Below are 25477 nucleotides of genomic sequence, written 5' to 3' on the forward strand. Positions count from 1 at the left end.
ACCTCATGGTTGACATTACGATATCTTCCTGCTGGGACAAAAACCTATATACGCACATCAACTGCAGACTACAAAAAATCACTCAAAGCAATCCACAAGGTCCATTTTGGGCACTGATCTGAAACTTCCCCCAATAAACGCTACTCCATTGTTAATACAGATTCAATAAATCCCCTGAAGCAGGCTTGGGTCAACACTTCAAGCTAGTAAACCCTGCAGCAACTTGCAGTTCACCAAGCATTCCTATCATTCAGAAAAGGCATTCAAATGGTTCACAAAGACAAATTGAATGCATATTGACATTAAAAATTAAAATTTCTATTTCAAAGTACATCCCATGGATCCAAACTTTCAACATACCCCCCCCCTGCAGAACTAAGCGAGGCAGGAAACTTCCTAGGAACCATAGGGCTCAACACAGCACCCCCAAAAAGGAAAATAAAGCCAACAATAAGGGACAAGGCTTCACAGGCATACCATAGAATTGCAGTACATAGAAAAGCCATTATCCAAACAAGAAGAAGCCCTTAAAATAAACACTATCACACTAAAGAAACAAGATTCTAGGAGTGCTTGCAGATGCAGAGTGTGAGGCTGAGTCTTTACAGGGGGGCCACACGATATTAAACAAAAAATCATAAGCTGCTACCAATACCTTTGTTTGATTGAGCACATTCAACCAAGGGGCTGCAAGGCAAAATAATGGGTGTAAATTGAAACAAGCATGGCAGAGCAGGCAGCTGAAACTGAAGGGGCAAGAGAAGCGACTTATAGCATGATTGCCATAGCAAGGACAGGAATGAAAAATGAGGTCACAGACTTGCCAGAAGTCGGTAACCAATGCTCCCCTGAGAGCAACCTCCCGCATATATTCATATGTTTGATGACTGATCATTGTGGAGGGCTCATAACAGCACGCTTTTAATTTGTTCAATGAATCTCCACCATCTGGATCTACGATTGCCAGCTCCGTGATCCGAAAATCAGCACTAGTGAAAGGTTCTTCCCCGAAGGAAATGAAGACTCACGAATATGCATCATGAAGGAAGATCTGACATTAAATGATGCCATCAAATTGAAAGCCTCCAGCAAACAACTTGTCCGTGCCTTAACTTAAGCCTTGAGCAAAAATAGCGCATGTGCATCTCTGATGTATCTTCAGCAAAAAGCCGCTCAGCAAGTAGAGCACAGTATTGGCCTTTTAAATAGAGGAAAAGGAAGTGTATCTGAGTTGTCTTCTTGATACAAAAAAACTCCAACGTTTACACTTTTGTGAATGCCTGGCTCTCTAAAAGTGACACCTACTACTTGTCCCAGATACGAAAATGCATCTTCCATACATCTTGCATTGTTTGCCAATACAGCTTCGAAAGATCTTTTCCCCCACCAGCAGCTATGAAGGCACTGGAATCACAGCACAAAACTGAGATCATGCATGGTGCATCGCATAATGCAAGATTTGCCTGTTTCAACTTAAATCCTTCAATATATTTCATAACAGTCAACAAATACCCAACTGTAAGTTGAAGTATCGATCTGTTCAGGCAACTCCTTTATGTCAACTTCAAAACGCTCCTGAACCTAAAAGCAGTAAAAAGTGAGTTTCATTACTTGTTTTGATGCAAAAATAGGAAAATGGAGAGCTAGCATGCATACAATTATACCTGGTTTAAAACATTGGAATCTGATGAGGAGGAAACAAAAGTTATTGCAAGACCCTTGGTGCCAAAACGCCCAGCTCTGCCAACCTACACCAAAGACTCAATTTTCATCTCAATATGCTTGTTTAAAAACATGCTTTCTCAGACAGAATTTTACCGCATTTGTGGCTACTAAAAATATTTGTAAATGCTTATCCTACCCTGTGTAAATATGTGTCAGCTGACTCTGGCATGTCATAATTTATCACAATATTGACTCGCTCTATGTCGATGCCTCTGCCAACAAGGTCCGTAGCAACCAGAATTCTCTTGTGCCCTTCCTTAAAACCCTTGTATCGAGTTAGCCTGCGTAATGAAATTCTCGTGAATACAAGACCTTAGCACGTCACTATAAATTGCTTTACACACTTTTTTTTTTTGGAGTGAAAATTTTGATGCTTTATATTACGCAGTAGCTTCCCCTGAATGGAAAGCTTAAAAGTATATCAGCAGAAGATTGCACTATATGACAAGTATACATTGTAATCTATGTAACGAGTCTGCAAACAATCAAAAAAAGATTGCTGCACAGAGCGTCAGAAGAAAGGGAAACTGGAAAAAGTAGGATCACCAAAGACTATGATTTCTAAGCTGATTTCCATAGAGTCCAAAGTGCCCAGTAACGAACCCAAATGAAAAACAACTCAAACCCTTGTGAATCCCAAAACACTAGAAATGCTTCCCAAATGGAGTAGTAGGAAATCTAGCTCTCAAACGCTGCCGAAGAAGACCCAAGAAGTCACGGGTGTGTGGACAACGCCAAAGGAGAGGCACAGATTCCTATGGAGCCAAACATCTGTCACAAACAGCCGGCGCAATATGTCTATGTGCCAAGAGCTGCCCAGACTTGAAAACTCCCAACATCACCCACCACAAAAAAACCTACTAGCGAAGAGGAACTTTGAATCTCCAAAACTGCCTCAATCTCTTCCTCCACCACTTTGCCAAGTGATTCATACGCCAAAGGCAATTTGCCTTATCAGAAGCCCAAGGTGGGGGCAGCAAAACTTTATACAAGGAAGGTATCGTAGTGTGAGATAGGCTCAAAGGATGGGTTGATGAATCTGGAGAATGAAGTGTCCAATCTTCAAGCCTATCGTGAAGCAAGAGTGGAGGTACCGGCAGAAAAGGCTGAATCATGTGAGGAATGGTTTACCACAAACACGATAATGCATCCCTAAACCATATTGTCTGGTAGCCAAAGGAAAAGATACCATGGTACCATCATCATGAATTACATCATCCACAGAGCGGATCCCTTTGAAACTAATAAAATAAGAACGTCTGGGTTCCTGTAAAGCCAATGGAGAATCAAAGACATTGACCAATGTAGAATTGCCTTGCATAGAGTCACAACCATGCCATTCCAAGTGGGAAAAGATATGCTTCCAATCAAATAACATCCCGTAAAAGCATAATCAACCCATATTTTGCAAGTGACATTATCATAGTGCTGTGGATCAACCCTATGTATTGTCTCCCTGTTGGGGGACATTATTGAAGTCTCCACAAATGAAGGCATGATGTCTCCGGGGATAGCGCTGCATAGCATCGCAAATCAAAATTCCACTGCTAGAGGAGGGGTGCATAGACTGAGGCAAATTCAAATCTCTCTCCCTAAATAAGACAATGTATAATAATCCATCTGCCTTAATTATTATTTAGGGCAACAGCTAGCTAAAGATCATGCTTCACCAAAAAGATTACACCCGAGAGAAAGACGTCCCGCATAAAAGATATCATACCCAGCAAAATGACCTTGGCGTCCTGCATACATGTGCTGATTGTGTTCTTGTGAAGCCACTATATTTGGCTGCAATTGATTGAGATACACCAATATGTGTACAACTGATGGCAAAAGAATATCAAGTCTGCATATCCACCTCAGGATCAGGGCCTCTAAACTGAGGTGACACAATAGCATGTGGAGAAGACAGCAAACCAGCAATTTCTTCTTCAGGGAAAAGAGTATGGCTTGCTATCACAGCAACCCATGTGATGCCAATTCTTCATTCTCTTCACGAGTATGCCCATTGGAAGATGTACCATTCCATGTGCAAGGAGGTAGAGGTCTCCTAGCTGATACAATTTTCCTTGGAGTCTGCCAAGTTTCATTTGAATTTTTTTCCCTGACTTTGGACTGAGAAGTGGAGGGCATGGAGGTGGAAGCATTCCCATTTGAGACAATTTGAGCTTTCCCCTTATCTAGGGCTGCAATTGCTGTCTTATTGCCTTTATTTTTCACCATCACTAAAGATCCTTGGCATCCGTATTTTGCATCTCAGTAGGCATAGCATCCAGAGGCATTTTATGTAAGACTAAAGGGCATTGCAATGCCATGTGCCCGAATTTTTTGCATTCAAAGCATGCTCCTGCAAATAAACCCCATTTGAGCTTATAATAAGCATTCCCCATAGCAACATCATTTACTGTAACAGAGTAATTGTACACCACAAGATATAAAATCTATTAGAATTTCCATTCGTCCTTGGACACACCACCTTGCCCAAAGATGTTCCAACTTTTGGCAAGAGTGAAGCCAAACATTGAGAAAAATTAACAACCTCCACCCATACCCGACAATGATGTCGAATCAAAGCTTGATAATCCCTAGTAAGCGACCATGGTAGGACATGCACCATTTACTGTCCAAAGAAAATTAGATATTGCTCCAACAGCATCTATTTGTTCATCTGCCATTATAACTTCAAAAAAGCCCCTTGCTGCATAATGCACCTTACAAACAAAACAATCACCTAGTGTTCTTGTCAACCAGTTACCCACATCTACTACAACTAGCGTACGACCTGGGAAAAAAATAATCACAACATGCTTGGCATATTCACGCATTGGATCGACCATGTCATCTACCTCCACCCATAAGCCCAACAGTTGGAGCAAAATCCTTCAAATCCTTGCGTGTATCTTCAAAACCTTCGTGCATGACATCATACAACAGTTGGGCCTCAAGAGAGGCATGAACAGGGTCATCTTGACCGAAGTCGTGCTTGTGTTTCTTGTGCATATAGGTCTTTGTAGTAGCCATGTAGGACAAAGAAAATTAAGTACTTAGGCAGCGGTAGAAAGGAGAGACTTAAGCCAAAAAAGGGGCTGCAAATATACAGTGGAAGCAGTGCAGCAAAGCCAGCAAAGAGTGCAGCGAAAGAAAATGTAGAAGAGGGCAACAAAACTAGACAGAGAAAAGGGGCCACAAAGAAAACAGGCTGATGGGAGCAGGAAACGGTGAAAATAACAGCAGATGTAGGGTCTGCAAAAAAAGGGCGAAACAGAGGTCTAACCCTTCCAGGAAACTCCTATTCACAGACTCACACACCCATGCACAAAAGAAACATGGACAAAAACGAAATTGATAAAAGAAAGGGCGGACTGAGCACTAAACAACCTCAAAATCCCAACACCAAGAAGCGTGAGAAAAGAAGCTTGGACAGAAAAACGAAATTGAAAGAGAAAGGGCGGACTGAGCACCAAACAACCTCAAAACCCCCAACGAAGTAAAAAAGAAAGAGGCGGGGACAGGCCTGAAGCCAAAATGGGCACTTACAGAGCCGAATGGGGGCAGGAATGCAGCAGACAAGGTCTCTCTCTCTCACACCCCACACACCACCACACACACAGACCCCAAGAAAAGAGAAAACAACTTACATATGAGCCGGATGGAACAAATTGCATCACTGTACAAGCATGCCAAAAATGGCTATTGTACAAGTGGTAAAATGATTGAAACTTATAGCTAGAGCATACCTTTTAGAGGCCATAGTTTACACTCTCGACATGTGCCATGCTGAATGAAAGGACCATGCCAGGTCACAGTAAAATAAAAGGTGTGTTCTCCACGTTAGGTCAACCACAAGGTTATACATGCACACATACTGAATACTCATGTAGATCCACACATATGCATATAATGGCCTTCAAGTGAAGGTTGTGTCGAAGCAGAGAGCTCCTGATGCCTAAGGTAAAGGGTAAGTCTACGTTCTCTTGTTTCATATCACAACTGTTTGCAAAAAGAGACCTATTTACGAGTAGTCTCTTTTAAAACAGGAATGTGTGCAAAAAGACACCTATTGAAGTTTAGTCTCTTTTAAAATAGGAGATATGTCATATACATATCTAAAGATGGATATAGATTCATCACAGTTATCAGCTCACCACCACATGACTTGCAAGAGAGGCTGACTTCTGCTTCAAGAGGGGTGAGCGTGAGAGAGATGGCAGTTAAGGAGGGGCTGATAGTCTGCAGAATCTCATTACAAAACTTACTGCCCTTGAACTTGCCTTAAGGCTACCTTATCGTAACCTCATGGTGCTACATTCAAACATCTAAGTTACTAACCTGGACTCTAATCTCTTGTTACTACTTAGAAGAATGCTCGTGCACTCTTTTGCCGTCCAGGCAGGTGTGAAACCCACTTAAGAAATGCTAGCACTTTTGTCACACCAGGCATATCCGGGATATACATCAATTTGTTGGGGCCTTCTTGCCTTTATCAGAAAATCACTTAATCATTTGTACTTCACATTCTTTGATTGCTTATTATTAACAACGTTGACAATTAATAGTTGAATTTGTTGATTGGTTATAGCTTTTCTTTAGGACTAGCATTGTGCTAAGAAAGTTGATAGTTTGCAACTTGAGGTTGCCTATGTTGCAATTTCGCTGTCTACATGAGGAAAATGGGCATGTTATAAATGCATGTACTCAACATGTGTCTGTACTACATGCATTGTTGCAAGGAACACTTGTTTAGAAAAAATGTTTGGAGTTTACAATCGTTTGCAGTACGTAGCAAACATGTTATTTGCAAATGTTTGCAGATGACTGCCTCAGCATGCAAAGGGGTATGTTTGCAACTATGGTCCAGACTCCAAACAAAGATCCAGTAGCCCACAAATCTTCCACTAACAAAATATTACAAACCGAGTCAGTCCTCCCTCCAAATGAGTCCCATGCATGGTAGGGCACACGATTGTTCACATACCCAGTGAGTCCTTAGCAATTAGCACAGTGTTTAAGATACAGATCTTCTCCAACATCCTAGAGATACAAAACTAGTACCCATAAAAAGACTAACAAAGTTTGTCTCAAATTCATGACCCATATTTCCAGATCCCCCTCATCAAAAATGAAAAGCTCAGTACAGGTTTGGCAAGTTCAAGGGCAAGAAAAAAAGTTAAAGACATGAAGGATAAATTTAAATTAAAAATTGTTAAAGACAGAAAAAAGGGCTCAGATCTCTCGAATTTGAATAGAAGAATACCATACGATGGGAGATTGTCCCTCCATGCTTAAAATGACAAAAGAGGATTGGTTTGCCTCATGAAGTATACCTCTCCTCCTGTGACATGCCAGAATGAATACAAATTGATGGGAAATTGCACTCCACAAGAAGCTTGTTCAACTCTGCAGCACGGGTTACACTCTTTACAAAGATGACAACTTGGTTGAAGTCCAGTGCATCCAGAAGATCATTTAACTTCCTGTTCTTCTCAACCTCGCCCAGCTTGATATAATGCTGCACCATAAAAGGCAACACAGATCGAATCTTCTCTCTTGGAAGTTTAATATTTGCCTAGCTAGCATCAGCACAAAAATTCATGAATTATCAGCTCTGTACCTGCACCAGGCCATGCAATGTAAGCTTTGCCTCATCATCAACGTAAATCTCCATGGGCTGTAAAGGAAAAGAATGCAAGAAACAATCATGCAAAGAGATAGGTAAAACATGAACCAGTAGTGTTGGAAGTATGTTGCATGCAGACATAAAGCCGTATGCCTTCCAAAATATTACTTAATGAATCTATGCACTTTACTTAATAACAGAGTAATAACCTCAAACAAAAGTAGATCTCCTGTATAACAGAGAATCATGAACACTTTGACAAAACTGGTAGCCACAGTGGTGCATTTATACATACATCTTGCATGAATCTCTTGCAGACTGGACGAATTTCCTTGCTCAAAGTGGCAGAAAACATCATAACTTGTTTGTCATGGGGTGTCATCTTGAAGATTTCCTGGACGTCTCTCCTCATGTCTACACAGAACTTGTATTTCAGAATGACAAACAAGCATTGTTTTAACAGAAACAATTGCACATTATTAGATGCTTTACCAAATGGCATACATTTGTAACCGGAGAAGACTGTGACATAGCTAAGAGCAGACAACAATAAATTTCACAAAAGAGGTGTGTGGCAGCATACCCAGGGACTCCAGCATCTTGTCACATTCATCCAAAATGAAATGGCGCACACTCTTAAGGTTCAGATCCTTGTCTCTGGCCAAAGCAAGAATTCTCCCTGGTGTGCCCATCACAATGTGTGGGTACTCATTTTTCAACATCTCTTTGTGAATCTTGATATTTACACCACCGTAATAAACTGCCACTTTGATGTCTGGCAGATATGTGCTGAATCTATCAAATTCGTGGCAAATCTAGCATTGACAACAGCTCCAATTAAGCTCCTAATAAGTGGCCACGAGGATGCCAGAAATTCTCCTCGTCAAATTTCTGAAAGACATATATTCATTGAAACTCACCTGATAAGCAAGTTCTCTTGTGTGACACATTACAAGTGCTGCAACTTGACCAGATACTGGTTCAATCTGCTGTAATGTCGAGAGCACAAACACAGCTGTTTTACCCATTCCAGACTTTGCTTGGCAAATTACGTCCATCCCAAGAATGGATTGGGGAATACATTCGTGTTGAACTGCCCCACGAATCAAAAACATGGTAAAGCACCTAGGTTAGGGTTAACGAAATTGGCACGGAGCACCTGAATTGATAAAACTTTCTAATATAGTCCACCCCAAAGCTCCATCATGCCCGCTTTACCTGCAAAAGCAATGGGGGCAAAAATCAAATACGATACAGGACGTTGTAATGCACATTCAGCTTATTAGGATCCATACATAAAGGTCAAAACCAAGAGACCACTGCAAAGTAGTAGATCAGAGACATACTTAAGAACTTTGAAAGAGCAGAATAAAAAAACAATATGCTACTAGCCAAGTCAAGAAACTTTCTGGAAGACCGATCATTACATCCTCAATAAAGGGCTTTCATACTACACCTTATAACAGCTTGCATTAGGATTGAATTCGTTTTTTAGTGAATGGCAAGGGCCATGAAAGCTGCCTCTTCCTATTTGAATTCCAAAGGCGTATACAATAGCCTCAGTTCAAAAACCTACTTGATGCATGAAAAGCATGCAAAACTTAAAATGGCATAACATATTAGAGACATAAAGCTGCACGCATCAGGGAGAAGAATCATTTAACCTTCAGATGGATGTTCAAAACCGCAGTCCACTATAGCTCGTAGAAGCTCTGGCTTGAGAAGAAAATCCCGGAAACCGGAACTGTGTATGCCCACATACCCCCTGCCATCCATAGAAACAAGAGATTCAGGCATGGACAAACCTCCATCCAGTGACAACCCTCCCTTTCAAGACGTACCCCTTGTATCACATTTAAGCCATACATACGTGATCACATTTAAGCCATGCATACATGCCATGACAATCCAATCTTGCATTGAAAAAAAAAGGAAATGATACAGCTGCCCTTAATATAAAAACTATCCAATCTCCTAGTCACCATAATGCTGTGTCACTTGACATCAGAATCCAGTAACAATACAATATCTACACCCGTGGTGGCCACGGAGCAAGAGAGGAGGGGAGATTGTGCGTGTGCATGCGTGCGTGCATGTGTGTGTGTGTGTGTGTGTGTGTGTGTGTGTGTGTGAGAGAGAGAGAGAGAGAGAGAGTCACACATTTGTACTTCTCACCAGAAATAAAGAGAAATCTTTTATATCGACTTTGGTCAAAGAAAGCTGAACTCTGGTCAACTAGGATTAATTTCATTTTCCTTTGCGCTGCATTGGTTAGTGAGAGGAATAGTCCAAGAACTAGAATGCATGCATTTGACTAACCTCTAATGGGTTAAAGTGTTGAATATTGTTTTGCGCAAGGTGCATGACTTTGGAGAGTGGCGCCCCATTTAATGAAGGGCCCAAAGTTAAAAGCACTAAAGGAACCTCACTTGATGGAGAAAAGGCGCCTTCTTTTGGGGAAGCTTTCTAAGAGAAATCGCCTATTCTATGCTTTTGGAAAGCACCTGCTTTCCGTCTTAGTGAAACCAGCCTTCAGATAAACTAAAGGGCAGTGAATAAATATTAACCAGCAAGTACCATTATTTCAGCCACTTAGAAAATCATTTCAGTAACACAAAGAGAACACAGAACCCACAACGGAGAACTAGATTGCTCCTACTCTGAAACCAAACACCCGATTGGCCCCAAACCTTGGAGCCCCTTTCGGTATTTCTTTATTTTTTTATTCAATAGACAAAATTACAGCAAGGCTGAATGCCCTCGCACATGTCCTAAAACAGCCCAACTGAATCTCAACACTGGCAAGCACAAACAACCTGCTACTCAACCAATTCTTGGCTCAAAAGGCATCCAAATCTCAGCCACACAGCTCTGCCAAGGTGCCACTAGTGACAAACCTTTGCTGAGGATAGACTGCTCTAGTACCCAGAAATCAGTAAGGCGATTTGTTAGAACAGCCCTTTCCAGCCTGTGACTTGCGTCTCTCTCTCTTCCTATGGTCCAGAAAACTGTCTCAAAGTGAATTTCGACTTTTCTGCTTAGCCAACTTGCCAAAAAAGGCCCATGGAGCTATTTTTAGCAATAGAATTTTTATCCCTCTCTTGCCTTCTAGGTCCTTGCCTAGGCCCATGGAATTAATACACTGGATTAGCCCTTTTTATAATTCTAACCAATGAAAGACCAAAGGTATTCACAAGTCTAGAAAATTCGCGTCCCCGTCACACCTATTCTATAAATTAAGGGCCTCTAGGCTCTCAGTTGCATTAACGTTGTGTTCTTCTTCTCTCTCCCTCCTTCCCCTTCATTCTCTCTCTATAGCGATTTATTTCCCAATCCCATCGTTGAGTTTCTACCGCGCTGCCCGGAGCTTTCATCTTCCAAACAACCTTCATTCACCTATGTAATATGTGCCAAGCAGCTGCAATGGTCTTCTCTTGCTGCGATTTGAATTCCAGCCTGCTCCACATTGTGTTTTCCAAATGTGAAACCGATAAACCACAAGGCGTGATTTTTTGCGAAGAAAAAGATAAAAAGAGTCATGACATCAGACTCACGGCTTCACAAACTTAGACAACGGGTCAGCACATTCACAATGCTCATCGCCATTCCAAAGTAAACAAGTTGAATAGGATTCATCAGGCCTGCCCGGGCAACTTGAAAGTTGAGAGAGAGAGAGAGAGAAGAAGCAAAAGGAGAGAGAGAGAGGGAGAGAAGGAAGGGGGAGGGGGGGAGAAAATGATGGGACCAAAATCGCAACAAGAGAGAAAGGGGATGAAAAAGTGGAAATCGAATTTCACTTCTTAACTCACGAACCATTAACAAGTTGAATGACTTTTGTCATTCAAATGGCCTTCCATATGGGTGAAATAGTAAGTTGGGAGTCCACCAATAGTTGAGAGAGGAAAAGTAGGGAGTGAAATAGTAGGTTGGGACGTGGAGAGGAAAAGAGCGAGAAAAAGGTGGAGATCACATGCCCAACCAATCACATATACCTAGATGAATCCAAGAACATTCCCAAACTCATCCTCTAAAAACACAACATAATGTAGTTTCAATCTCACGATAGTCGCTCATAAGATTGAAAACCATAGACTCCATCACGCATAGCAGGGACTAGACATCACATGCCCAACCAATCACAAAATAGAAAGTCAAAATCAACCAATCAACGAACAGTGAACTTAAACCAATCAAAAATTCAAATTTTTCCCTTCTCAACGCGGGAGGCACTTTACATAAGCCTACCCCTAGAGCAGTCCAAAAATGCTTCGTAGCTTACATTATAGGTACATTCCATTGCTAATAATACACCAGCGATTTCAGATTTATTTATTGGCACTGCCTTCCAGCTGCCCTATAGTTACACTTTTGTAAAAAAGTGTCCCACACAGTTTCTTGCCAAAGTGGCCCCCTTCAATTTTGGGTTTTAATCTCTCTCTCTCACACACACAATTTGCAAATCATTCGGACTTTCCTATGCACGGGCTTCCATCGTAGGTGTTGCAAATTAATCCTCCAATCATCTTGATAATTGTTCTCCTTTAAGATAATTGTTCTCCTTTGACAGAACCAATTTGAAGGCAATGCTCACGACTACTTGTTCTCACTTGTTCTTTAACCGCTTTATTAATATGGGCACTTGATTTTTGAAGATAAGAGTTCAAGACACGAAATAGGTAAACAACAATAAACGCACTTTTTAACGGTATCTCCTGTTCCTTTTGTTGCGACAGCATCGGGGGCAGCCTCGTCTTCTTCTTCATAATCAAGAAGCTCTTCCTGGTACGTGTCCATCTCCTTAGCTTCTCCCATATTCAAAAATGCAGCTTGTGGGAGTACCAGACACGGACGGCCAACAAGGAAAGCCGCGTAAAGAAGTGTCAGGAAACATAAAAACTTCGTGCACACATCCTCGTCGTCACTGGCATAGAAATTGGCCTTAGCAGGCAGTTAAGGCAGAACTGTTAGAGTTTTTCAGAAATTGCACGCAATCATCGCGGTGACATCGAAGAGCAACAAAGAATTTCGGTTCAAAGTCAGATAAATTGCTGGGAAACGATAGAGATTTGTACAAACATGAAATTAGAAAGATACTCGTCGAAATGGCAAAAATACGGGAAAGGAAAGCCTGAGATCACAAAATCCGAGACAAAAATGGAAGAAAACCTAGGAAGAGGGAGTAAAACTTTTATGGCTATATGGCTGTGGACTATGGTTATGGGCAAAGACCATCACAGGGGCAGCTCACTTGATCACTCACCATTTTTTTTGCCCCTTATGGATTGTGGTTAGTTTTTGTGTACTCGAGTAGACGCGTCTACCACGGGCTAGAGGCCCACTCTACTGGTCTCGAAGTTGCAATCGTAGATTTTCCTTTAATAAAATTTAAGGTTTCATTTATAAATCTCAAACTTTGAGCAATTTAGAAAATTTGCGAAAAACATATACATGCATACCAACACTTGCGTGCGCACACACATACACACACAATCAAGAATTTTCAGTTGTTTTTCATTAAACCAAAATTCCAAATACGCTCACACACATTTGTTTAAATATATATTTATATATAAATATACATATTTTTGTATATATACATATATATATATATATATATATATATATATATATATATATGTATATATAGTTTATAATCTGTGTGTGTGTGTGTGTGTGTGTGTGTGTGTGTGTGTGTGTGTGTATATATATAATTTGTTTGTTTATATAATATAGATATAAATATACTCTCTCTCTCTCTCTCTCTGTGCATATATATATATATATATATATATATATTGTTTGTTTGTTTATATAATATAGATATAGATATAAATACTCTCTCTCTCTCTCTCTCTCTCTCTCTCTCTCTCTCTCTCTCTCTCTCTCATGACGTTATTAAAGCAATAAGATAATAAAACAAATACACTGATTTTGCAATGGACGTGAAACGACACCTTCTATTATTCTCTAACAATACGAGCCTCGACCCTACGGGGTTTGTTGGCAATTACAAGACCTTGTAATGACTGTTCTATCTAAAACTACGAGCAACTACTAGCTGCGACTCCTATAGGCTCGATGGCCTTGACAAAAGGACCTACAACATCTCAATGATGAAACTTGTAGAAGATGAACACCGCCATGCACCGCCATATCACTGTGATGTATCAGTTCCCATGTCTAAGCAACCAATCACCTCTGCCATGCTGTCACTAAGAGCCACCATGTGTCTCCCATGAACTCGCTGGCCTCCGAGAAGATACATGGTCTAATCAGAGACTGTTGTCTACCACAATAGTAAGCGAATCACCAAAAGCCACATATTCTCCTATGAGGTCGCACTTAGCATAAACCCAACATGCCCTCCCTCAACCGAAATGGGAGTGCACCAAAAGAAAACTCTAGACATCGTAGTCCAAATAAAAACTAGGCATCATAGCCCTACACAAAATTCTGTCATGCATCATAGCCTAACAGTGGCATCGAAGCCGAAATGCCAATCACTACACAACCACACACATATTCTAAAACATGAAAAGAACTCGAACTCAAAATGCCCAGTCGTGATCTAAAAGATTATTGGATACAAATCCCACCATTTCATTCTGGGGTGAAGGATCTTCAACCATGCAAGCTTTATTCTTTTCCATCTTCCCTGCCTCATCCTTCTGCTTCTTAACACAAAATCTTTCGATGTGGCCTGGCTTGCCACAATAATAACACGAACGTGTATCTGCTTTACGTTTATCTTTTGCAAAATAGGCAATATCACCAGTGAAGAGTTGTTCTTCTTGTTTCTCCTTGCTTGAGAGCAATCCAACGCAATCAATGAAATCAGCCTCATCATTCAACCTCAGAATTCGAGCAGACTCACTGCACCTTGAAGACAGACTCTTCAACAGTATCGCTTTTTGATCTTCATCTTCTATTTTAGACTGGAGCTCAAGAAGTTGCTTTAGCAATGCTTGCACGCGATTCAAGGTCACTAAATCTTCATTGTCGTCCATGCGTAGATCATAAAGTTACTGCTTCAAATTAGCTTTCGAATGATGCATTTTGACTCCAAACAATGCTTCTAGGATCGTCCAATTTGCTGCAGCATACTTCATCATCTCGAGATGGTGAAAATAATCCTCACCAAGGGCTCAACCCATCATTCCAATGGCTTTATCACTCTGCTTCCTCCAAGCTCATTTCTCTGCTTCTAATACAGAAGTCGGCTCCTTCTCCGTGCTAGATACATCATCCCATAAACCCTTTTGCATGAACCACAACTTGGTGGAGAGTTGCCAACTCAGAAAATTCTAGCGATTAAACTTGATTAGCATTGCCTTAGACTTCATTTTCTTCACTGGATCCATAGACATACGAAATGATACCCAATTGCTCTTGAAAACACGCCTTTACTAATGCAGTCAATGCATATATTCTCCTCAGACGTGATCTACTTCTCGGTCTTCTCAGGTTCTTTGGAAACACAAGTAAACGTCCTTCGAATCTTCTGGCAAACCTTTTCGACATGCATACAAAGCTTGAAATCTCAGAATACTCACTGATCACAGGATTCGATCGAGCCTGCTCTAATACCACTGATGGCATTATTGAAACAATAAGATAATAAAATGAATACATAAAGATTTTACAATGGACGCGAAATGACACCTATTATTCTCTAACAATATGAGCCTCAACCCTACGGGGTTTGTTGGCAATTACAAGACCTTGTAATGATTGTTCTATTTAAAACTACGAGCAACTACTAGTTGCGACTGTTATAGGCTCGATGGCCTCGACAAAAGACCTGCAACATCTCAACGATGAAACTTGTAGAAAATGAACACCGTCATGCATCACCATGTCACTGTGCACTACCAAATGGACTCCATGTATCAGTTCCCACATCCAAGAAACCAATCACCTCTACCATGCTGTCACTAAGAGTTGCCGTGTGTCTCCCATGAACTCACTGGCCTCTAAGAAGATACATGGTCCAATCAGAGCTGTCTACCACAACAGTAAGTGAATCACCAAAAGCCACGTATTCTCCCATGAGGTCACACTTAGCGTAAACCCAACAATCTCCTCCCCTCTCTCTCTCTCTCTCTCTCTCTCTCTCTCTCTCTCTCTCTCTCTCTCTCTCTCTCTCCCCCCCACTCTCACCTCCTAAGTCTCCGGGTTAGAGACAGGCGGATGAAACTGCCTACGTGTCAAGCTGGCAGCATAGACTGGCGACGTACGTCCGACTGCACCGCCCTCGAGGACCGTGACATTTGATGTTCACGATACGTGGTGATCTACGGGTCCCGTCCCTGTGCCATTTTAGTCACATTTACTGCCCCTTGTTTTGCCATGTGCAACTCTATGCTCCTCATTGCATTTGGGCCTCCCATTGAAGCTCCCTACAAGCCTCAAAATCTTTCCCATCTTGATGATCTAATGCTTTAGAATCCCCCCCAGCCCCGAAGCTCCAAATTTGTCCCCGAGCCACCTTCTCCTTATGATATATAGAGATGTTGGTTTGTTACTTGAAAGTCTTGAACTTTGGCTAGTGTTAATTGTGAGTATTAGGTTATGCTAGTTTGTAAACATGATTATTCTAGGTGTTTAGGTGGTCATTTAGGAATGGGTGAGGGAATCCAATGTTTGCTCTATTTCCCCCTAAACATGGTTCTCTTTCCTGTCTTCATGGGTGACTGTTCTCTCCTTGGCTTTCCTCCTTTGTGGCGACGGGCTCTGCTTACCTTGCCTCTTGTCGGTGCCTGCTCTCTGCCTTCCTTATGTCAAGCCTCATGAATGGTGGTGGCTACTCTCTAGCTCTGAGAATATCTTGTTCACGGCTCATCAAATTTTTCTTTGCTCATGGTGGATTTCCTCTGGCCTTGTCGACTTCCTCTACCTCATGCTGGATTTTGCTTCCCTCACAACATTGGTGTGGATCATGGTGGCATTTTGAAGTCCTCTGGCGATGATTTCATTACAGTTATGGTGGCTCCTGTGCATGGGTATAAGTCTTGTGACCACGGTGCCTTCTCTCTACGAGTGCAAGTCATGTTCTTACATGAAATCTATGTCCCGCTTATCCAATTCATTCTTGCCTCTTTCAGATATCTTGTGCATGATCTTTGGGCTCTCATTAGGCTAGTTATTATTATCGATGGCGGCTTCTACGTGTAAACATTCTCCATTGTCAATGTGTGGTTCCCTTTGCATTGGCCATGGTATCATCATAAATACGCGCATAATTCATGGCCTCTTGCAATGTGGTACACTTGTTGTCAATTCTTCAATAAAAAGTGGAGGGGTGTTTCTTGACCAACATGTTTAGGCTTGTGACAAGTTTCATTCCTGCAAAGAATGATCTTGAGTAATTGGTATTGTTGTAATGTTGTTTCATTAGAAAGCTCTTTGATCTACAAATTTGGATAGTGAAGCTTTCATGTAACTTTTTGGATTTCCAGAAGAAGAACCTTTCACATTTGCTTTCAACATTGTTGTATCTTATCATTTCCCATGTGGAATTGTACTGGACTTTGCTACATTGGTATTTCCACTTATTCTCAAAACCATTGTTCCTTTGGGATTTCAAAGTCTCTTTTATGCTTTCAGCTCCACTTAGTTGTTACTCTTGTTTTTTGTTCTTTGAAAGAATGTTACCTATTGAGTACTAGGAAAATCTATTATTATTTTTGAAACCTTGAATCTATGGTGGTAGTTGATGAGCTATGTATACAAGGACATGGTTAGGCTAGTAGGCCTTGGTTGTGTCTACGTGCAAATGTCGATATTGTGGATGAAATTTTGTTTTTGCAATAATTTTTTATGTTTTTGTAAAGAAAATATTATTTAAGTATTTCCAAGGGTATAAGACAAGGGATGTTTTATAGTATGCTCATGGGCAAAGAAGATGAGAAATTTAGATCATATGATATTGAGTATTTGTAAAATATTTGTCTTTCAGTACTTTGTTATTTGTAGCAACTTTCTATGCTCTTGCAATCAAAATATTCTTCGAGTATTTCCTAGCATATCATACTGACTACATATGATACCATGCCAACAGAAAAATAAGTATCGGTTTCTCTAATAATACCTATATTTCAATATGATAGTATGCCAATAGGTCAGGAAAGTATGAATATCTATAGTTGAGTACACTAGTGTATCTATAACAATGTCTATATTTCAATATCAATGGAATATATGCATTTCAATATATATATATATTATTTATTTATTTATTTATTTATTTGTATATAAACAATAGTGTATCTATAACAGTGTATGTATCTTAGTATCAGTAATAACAATATTTGATAGATAATGGCAATGCCAATATTAAAGACCCTTGGATATCTTCTATACTTAGAATATAGTCCAATCAATGCATTCTTTCATAAAAATGAAAGGGCCTGGTTCAAGTCAATGGCAAGTTTGGTTCAAATGCATTCGTTTCGATGGAGAATTGGCCTGGTTCAAGTTGATGGTGTGTTAACCTTGATATTTGGCAACTTGCTAATTGAAAACATCTATACCAATGACACAGAATGATATCCATAAGGATAAGGCACCACTATCAAGAAAGTACTAACATACAGATACATTTTTTGCCTATTGGCACACTATTATACTAAAATTTGTCTTTTTTTATTTTTTGTATTGGAATATGATTGTTACACTGAGTAAGTTGTGTCAAAAAGATTAGCTGCTGTTTGCATGAATCTCAATTGCCCAAAGACCTATACAAAAGAAAGTGAGCAACAAAGTTAGCACTTGTTAGTACTTGGATCAAAAACTTATTACAACTCAATGTATTTGTCTTTTAGTACTTTTTCCTTTTAAAAAAATCTTCTATATTTATATTGTTTAAGCATTTCTAAGTGTATAATACTAATTATGCAATCAATATTGTTTTTATAATCAAAATATTACTTGAGCATTTTCATGTGTATAATACCAAGTTTATATGGTAGCCTATCAATAGGCAAAGAAAATGAGACAGTCAGGTCATACGATTATAGAGAATATAACATATTGTCTGTTGTAGTTTGTGTCATAGCACAACATTATAATCTTCAACAGATGGTCAATGAATATACCATATGAGTAAAACCTGTAAGAATACTCCAAGGTACAAAATGGGCACCTTGTGTCAAAAACAAAAAGAAAGAAAGGGAAAAGTAAACCTATAGCACAACATTATAATCTTTAGCACATGTCAATCAATATACCATATGAGCAGATCCTTGTGGGAACACTCCAAGGTACAAAGTTGGCATCTTATGTAAAGAAACAAAAAGAAAGAATCAAAAGGTTAAATCCATAGCACAACATTATCATCTTGAACACATGGTCAATCAATATACCATATGAGCAAATCCTTGCAAAAATACTCTGAGGTATAAAGTTGGCATCTTGTGTCAAAAAACAAAATGAAAGAAAGAAAAAAGTAAACCCACAGTGCAATATTATAATCTTTAACACATGGTCAATAAATATATACTCGAAGGTACAAAGTTGGCACCTTGTGTTAAAAAGCAAAAAGAACAAAAGAAAAAAGAAAACTCATACCACAACATTCAACACCTGATAAAACATTATACCATACGAGTATATCCTCAAAGTAGAAATACTATAAGATATAAAGCTGGCACCTTGTGTCAAAAAGTAGAAATAAAGAAAGAAAAAAGTAAAATTATAGCACATTATAATCCCTCCCACATGGCCAATTGTCATTTACCTTAAATCCTAGCAGACATACCACAACTTGATACATTGCAAACAAAGGGCTGTATAGATTCTAAATAAAGCTCATAATACAAACACCAATGCTTACACAAGGAGAGTACCATACACTTACTATATCGAGATGATATATTGAATATCAATCGTCCATTAAAACACTCTCTCCTAGGAGCCAGTGTAAATAAATCATGTCATTCCCATGTCTTTCAAAGGATAGTGATGATAGATACTTAGACTGGAGGTACTTACAAAGGATTAGTTCAAAGTAGTGTAGTTGTTGGGTGATTGAAGTTTTGCCATGTGATGTTACCACTTTGCAAAAATTAGTTCAAAGTAGTGTAGTTGTTGGGTGATTGAAGTTTTGCCATGTGATGTCACCACTTTGCCTTTGCAGGACCAAATCTCCATTCTTTTGCAAAAGGTCAAATAGTGAGGGATTGCACTAGAGGTCAGAGTTGGGGCCCCTTCCCCCCCCTCGGTAAGTTGGTCAGAGGAAATAGAGCCCTAGGTTGGTAAGAGGAAATAGAGGGAGCCCTAGGTTAATGGGACCTAACAACCCCCTAGGCAACAGTAACAACAATCCCAGATCCCATGGGTGGAACCCTATGAAGAAAAGTGGACCAGGGTGAAAAAAAAGAAAAGAAAATTGAGCAAGTGGGCCATGAAGAGCTGAAGACAGTGGGCCAACCACAAGAAGAGAGTGTAGGTAGTTACCCACTCTTAGGATCAGCCCAAGGACCCACTTGCAGGTTGCCCTTCACCTCTATAGTGCACCTGTTACTCTTCTAGCAAACCCTTCTATAGTAGGGGGTTTGATCACCCAGGCCCACCTGCATAGAGGCAACAAGTCACAGGTGCTATGGAGGTTCTAGAGGCAACCACTCCTCTTGCATGCCCCCTCCACCCTAGTAGAGGAGGAGGCTTAGAGCTTCCAGGAACCCGTGTAGTAGCAAGCCCTCTCTAGACCTTTGGCTCGCGGACCCTCTCACCCATATGCCTGCCTTGGGCCCTTCCCTCCCTCTACCCCCTGGATCTTCCCCCTCCACCCCCTCCTCCTCCTAACTCTTCCCCCTCCTCTCCTCGCCTCTCCTACTGTTGTTACCTTTTTCACCCACCCTCCTCCTCCTCCCTGCCCCCCTGCCATAGCAGGTTCATCTGCTTCCCTCTCCCCCTACACTCCCAGTCTTGTTCCTTTGCCCTCAGGTAAGGACAAGGCTGGGACCCCTCCATCAACAACCTCTTTTCCCTCCCCTATAGGATTCTTCATAGGTACTAAGGAAAGGAGTTTCCTTTTCCAAGGGATGTCTAGAAACTGGGCCGTGGCACTACCTTGAGATTCTACCTATACCCCATGCTTCTAGGAGAGTATGTGCAGATCCCATTTGAACTACAAAGACCATGAATGCTACATACAGCCAAAGTCACTTCCTAAACGGTGAGCCATGAGCTAGATTTTGTGTCCTATTTGTAAGTTCACAGATTCCCATCCACGTCTAATATTATTTTGCCAACTCATGAGTGGAATCAGAGGCAAGAAAAAAATAAAGATTCTCATAACCATCATTTAGCTGGCAGGGTTTCTCTGATGCCTCAAGTATAAGCTTTGCTATTGGAGTATTGCTTTGCCAATAGGAATCACTAGAGGTGAGGAATTAACGCTTTAAAATTTGCAATGATTGAAAGGGAGTATGCCCCCAAGGAGGAGTCATAAACACTTTGCTTGACACTTAGGCTAGAGGTACTTACAAAGGATTAGTTAAGAAATTGTGTAGTTATTGGGTGATCAAAGTTTTGCCATGTGATATCACCACTTGCTTTTGTAGAACCAAATCTCCATTCTTTTGCAAAAGTTCTCCTTGCACCCCTTTTGTTCTCGTATTGATGTTCTAGGCTACTTATATAGTGGATCCATAGCCACAATGGAACCATCAGATGTGAACATCACAAATCAACCCTCATCAATAGGCATGTATTGATTGGCCAACCTAACAATTATATGGTAAATATGTGCATAGCATATGCCAAACCATAGTGTCAAGGACCGATTGATACAAATCTTGTAGCGAAAGAGCCTTCGAGAGAAGTCCAAGTGCCATTGAGCTTGAGAGAAGATCCAAGAGTAAATTTGGATGGCTCAACTCTAAGAGCAAGTGCTAACATGAAGAACATGCCATTTTGAATGAGAAGGAGAGTTGGGAATGCATAGCAAAGAGCAGATCCATGTATCATAAACACGAATGTAGAGACAATTTTAGGCTCTCTGATGAGTATGTTCCCCTTAGGTTATGCACTCCCATAAAATTAGGCAATTAACTAGCTAAATTAATATGCCTCTCTCCCTCATTTTTAATCTAGATTAATCCCTCCAATTCCCTTACCCTCCTTGCCAGGACCTCTCCACTTCCATTGTCGCCCTCCACTTCTATAGCCTCTCCTCATAGGCCCTCTCGCTCCTCCCCTCAAGCACTCTCACCCCTCCCTCAGCCCATTTCCTCACTCCTCTCCCCTTTTACCTCTTTTGTTCTCTTTCTACATTCTATCTCTTTTCTAGATTTTGGATTCTGCATTCCATCCCTCTTTTTGCATTCCCTCTTCTCTTCTCTTTCCACATTCTGCATTCACATTCCCTCTCTTTTCACCCCTTCTCTCTCTCTTTTTAGCCCTCTCATCTCCTCTTTTTAGTACTTCCCTCTCTTCTCTTGTCCCTCTTTTTGTATTCCATTCCTCTTTCCATCCCTCTTTTTTGCATTGCATCCCTCTTAACACATTCCAAAGATGACATTAATTCTCATCTTGTAGCTAAAATTTTTCCTCTACAACTATGAACAAAAAGACAAATGGATTAAGAGGTATGCAAAAGCTGTACTATCACCCCTATTATGCAATATTTACTGGAGGTAAATAAGAGGATGAAAGAAAAGCTATAGCAATAGAGGTCAAGTAAGTTCAGAGAAACTATATGCATTGCTTCCAAAATACACATTGGAATAGTGAGAGCCTCCACTTGACAAGGCCAAGAAGAGAGGTGAGATTACAAATAAGAGAGAATTCTAGATTTTATGTCCAATTGTGATATGCTTTAAGACACTGAGCCTATATATATATATATATATATATATATATATATATATATATATATAATGCTACTAGAATTCCTTTTGTGAGTCATGTATAGGCCACATTTACAAGCAACACAATCAACATTGGGAGTCAAACTCATGAATGAATCTCTAATGAGTTTCTTTATTGCTTAAATATGAGCATTATCATGATACATATGTAGCTTTAAAAATAAGTTATTAATGTTTTTCAAATATTTATCATGATGTCCTTTAAAATAAATAATTATTAGCTATAATTTGTCAGATACAAATCGAAATTTATTCCTCTAGCGAGTTGTTTATTATCAAAATTCATGAGCAACACAATCGATATCAGATGTTAAACTCAATGATCATGATTGCTTTTAAAACAAGGTGAATGATATTCAATCATTCACAAGGCCCAAGATAAAAAAAGTAAACAAAAAGGGATCCACTAGAAATGGTGTGGAGGAAGACTAGAGGAGATAAAGGGGAGAGAGAGAGAGAGAGAGAAAGAGAGAAGGGAGGGTGTGGTAGAAAAGGTGGAGATCCTCTCTAAGAAGACTTGAGGAGATAAAGAAGCGAAGAGAGAGAGAGAGAGAGAGAGAGAGAGAGAGAGAGAGAGAGAGAAAGTCAACCACTTTAAAGTCTGCATTGAAGTCCAATGAAGAAGGGCCAGTAGGAAAAATGCACTTCTAAAAAATTCAAGAAATGCCTAATTTCTACTTTGCCAAAATTGCATTGTTTGCTAAGGCTACCCAAGGGTAAGCCAAAAAATTACTGATAAATTTAGCCATTATAATTTATAATTATTTCTAATATTTATTTGTTTTCTTTTGTAAAAAATTTCCATTTTTATTTTTTGTAAAGTTTAAAATACATTATGTACTACATTTTAAATTTATATTTGAGTGTGTACAAATTATTAATAAAATTTGTTTAAGGACTTACTCTCGATAAATGAAGACATATTGTTTTTAGAATTGTGAATTAACCTTGGTTTCCCTAGTATAAAGAAGGAAATACAATTTCAAGTATCCAATAAGAGAACATTTATTTCCAAATAAATTAAATCAATAAATTATTTTTAGAAATTTTAATTCATATACATTATAAATTAATAATTATATACATACATACACACATGCACGTGCATGCACACAAGTGTGTGTCTGTGTGTGTGTGTGTGCACATGTACATACACACACACACACACGCTCGTGTATACAGAGAAATAGATAGATGGACATATAAACATGCACACATTTTGATAGATAGATAGACACATAGATATTGATAGACAAACATATAGATAGACAATTAGACAGGTAGATAAGAATATAGATAGATAGATAAAAGGATAGATAGATACATAAACAGATAGATAAATGGATAAACACAAAGAGAGATAGATAGATAGTCAAGTAAGTAGGTAGACAATGTTTAGGAGATGAACAAGGACGTTTGCAAATACTTACTAGTACAATAGATGGTAGCCAGTTGAAATAATAGGGTGAGAGATCTCAACAACAGAAGCGGAATGGAAGAAGGTGAGAGAGAGCAAGAGCCAGAAGAGAGAGCCACACAAGTTTTGGTGGGTGCAGAATATGCTAATCTTCTATGTCATCCATATATATGTGTGTTTGGGGTGCGCCAATTTACGAGCAAAAATCTATGAGTAGGTTTATTCGAGCATGTTTTTCAAGAGATTTAAAAAATTGTATTTCTTTAGGAAACATGGTTTTTACACTTTCATTTTCACTAGAATATATCCCTTTATCATAAAAATATACAGAATTATCAAACATATGTGCCTTTAAGGGAGAACAATCAATGGACATACTATCCAATGCCCATCAATACATGACAATAGTCAAACTGCTGACTAGGTAGACTCTTCGTCAGCATATCTGTAGAGTTAACATCTGTATAAACCTTGACAAGCTCTATGCGCTTGTCCTCAAGTACCTCCCTAATAAAATGGTACCTGACCTCAATGTGCTTGGTCTTTGCATGAAAGACCGGATGCTCTGCTAGCTGAATAGCACTCATGGAATCACTATGCAATGTTGGTGCACATGTATGAATCCCCAAATCTCCCACTAGCCAATCAAGCCATATAGCCTCCTTGCAACCCTCTATGGTTGCAACATACTTGGCCCCTAGGGTAGACAAAGCAATGAACTTTTATGCACAAGACATCCACAAACTGCACCACCTACAAAGGTGAACACATAACCAGAAGTGGCTCTCCTACTATCCACATGCCTTGCATGTCTGAATTTGTGTACCCAAGTACACGCATATCTCCTCTGCCAAAGTAGATGCACATCTCCTTGGTACCTTTCATGTACCTCATGATGCACTTAACTTTCTCCCAATGCCTTTTCTTGGATTAGCCATATATCGGCTAACAACTCCCATTGTAAATGCAATGTCCGGTCTACTAGCTATCATAGCATACATAAGACTCCCAACCGCTGATGCATAAGGAACCTTGGCCATCATGGCCCTCTCCTCATCTAATTTGGGACTATCTTCCTTCACATATGGAGGCAATGGAGTTCTTATTGCCTTTCCCCCGTCCATATTGAAATGTTGCAACACTTTTGTGACTTACTCCTATGAAAGCCAAAGGAGTTTCCTACTCTGGTCATGCATAATGCACATACCAAGAATATAACCTGCAGGTCCCAAATCCTTCATGTTAAAGGCCTCATGCAACTTTGCCTTCAATTCATCTAGCTTATAAGTTTTTTTGCTAGCCAATAGCATATCATCCACATAAAGTGCCAGGAGTATGAGGCTATTATCCCTAGCCCTTTGATTGTAGAGGTAGTGATTAATCTCACTTCTTCTAAAACCCTAGGATTGAATGAAAGCATCAAACTTCTGATACCATTCTCTAGGTGCTTGCTTAAGGCCATAGAGACTCCTTTTTAGCTTGCAAACCAAATGCTCTTTGCCCTTTTCTTCAAAGCCTTCCGGCTGTATGATGTAAATTTCCTCATGTAGATCCCCATGCAAGAAAGCTATCTTGACATCCATCTACATAAGCTCCATATCCTCTGCTGCCACAAGTCCAAGTACACTTCTAAGTGTGGTCATCTTTACAACTGAAGAGAAGATCTCATCACCACACCCTTCTCTTGCTTGAACCTTTTAGAAACCAAATGGGCCTTGTACTTAGGCACATCATCACCTGTGATGATGTGCCTAAGTACATCATCACAGGTGATGTTGTACTTAGGCAATGCTTTCTTTCCATGTGGCAAAGAAACCAAGTCCCAAGTCTTATTTTTCTTGAGTG

At 39.9% G+C, this 25477-nt stretch overlaps 1 protein-coding gene across 4 annotated transcripts; it reads right to left on the reverse strand.

Annotated features, from left to right (window-relative positions):
* Positions 1-386: 386 nt before the first annotated feature.
* On the reverse strand, positions 387-12569 carry LOC147883795 (DEAD-box ATP-dependent RNA helicase 15-like). Of its 4 annotated transcripts, none has more exons than XM_087398316.1 (12): positions 12419-12565; positions 12039-12168; positions 9007-9107; positions 8263-8435; positions 7926-8157; positions 7638-7756; positions 7337-7393; positions 7050-7234; positions 1862-2006; positions 1665-1748; positions 1518-1581; positions 387-1404 (listed from the first exon to the last, which is right to left on the reverse strand). In XM_087398316.1, exons 2-12 carry the CDS (start codon positions 12152-12154, stop codon positions 1394-1396), a joined length of 1287 nt encoding a protein of 428 aa, XP_087254442.1. In that variant the 5' UTR covers positions 12155-12168; positions 12419-12565; the 3' UTR covers positions 387-1393. The 4 variants fall into 4 exon arrangements, with proteins under 4 accessions (XP_087254442.1, XP_087254440.1, XP_087254439.1 ...); XM_087398314.1 differs by having other exon boundaries at positions 388-1404; positions 12039-12280; positions 12437-12569; XM_087398313.1 differs by having other exon boundaries at positions 388-1404; positions 12039-12280.
* Positions 12570-25477: the final 12908 nt, after the last annotated feature.

The sequence above is a fragment of the Dipteris shenzhenensis genome, chromosome 27 (assembly GCF_047967505.1).
Source record: "Dipteris shenzhenensis isolate YYH24624 ecotype China chromosome 27, Dip_SZ_1.0, whole genome shotgun sequence".
NCBI classification, from domain to species: Eukaryota; Viridiplantae; Streptophyta; class Polypodiopsida; order Gleicheniales; family Dipteridaceae; genus Dipteris; species Dipteris shenzhenensis.

Excerpts from the sequence above, each read along its gene's own strand:
- LOC147883795 (XM_087398316.1), bottom strand. The coding sequence starts at position 12,154 with ATGGGAGAAGCTAAGGAGATGGACACGTACCAGGAAGAGCTTCTTGAT. Across the intron at positions 8,158-8,262 it reads CAAGAGAACTTGCTTATCAG|ATTTGCCACGAATTTGATAG; the intron begins GTGAGTTTCAAT and ends TGTCAATGCTAG. Across the intron at positions 7,394-7,637 it reads GCAAGAGATTCATGCAAGAT|CCCATGGAGATTTACGTTGA; the intron begins GTATGTATAAAT and ends TTTCCTTTACAG.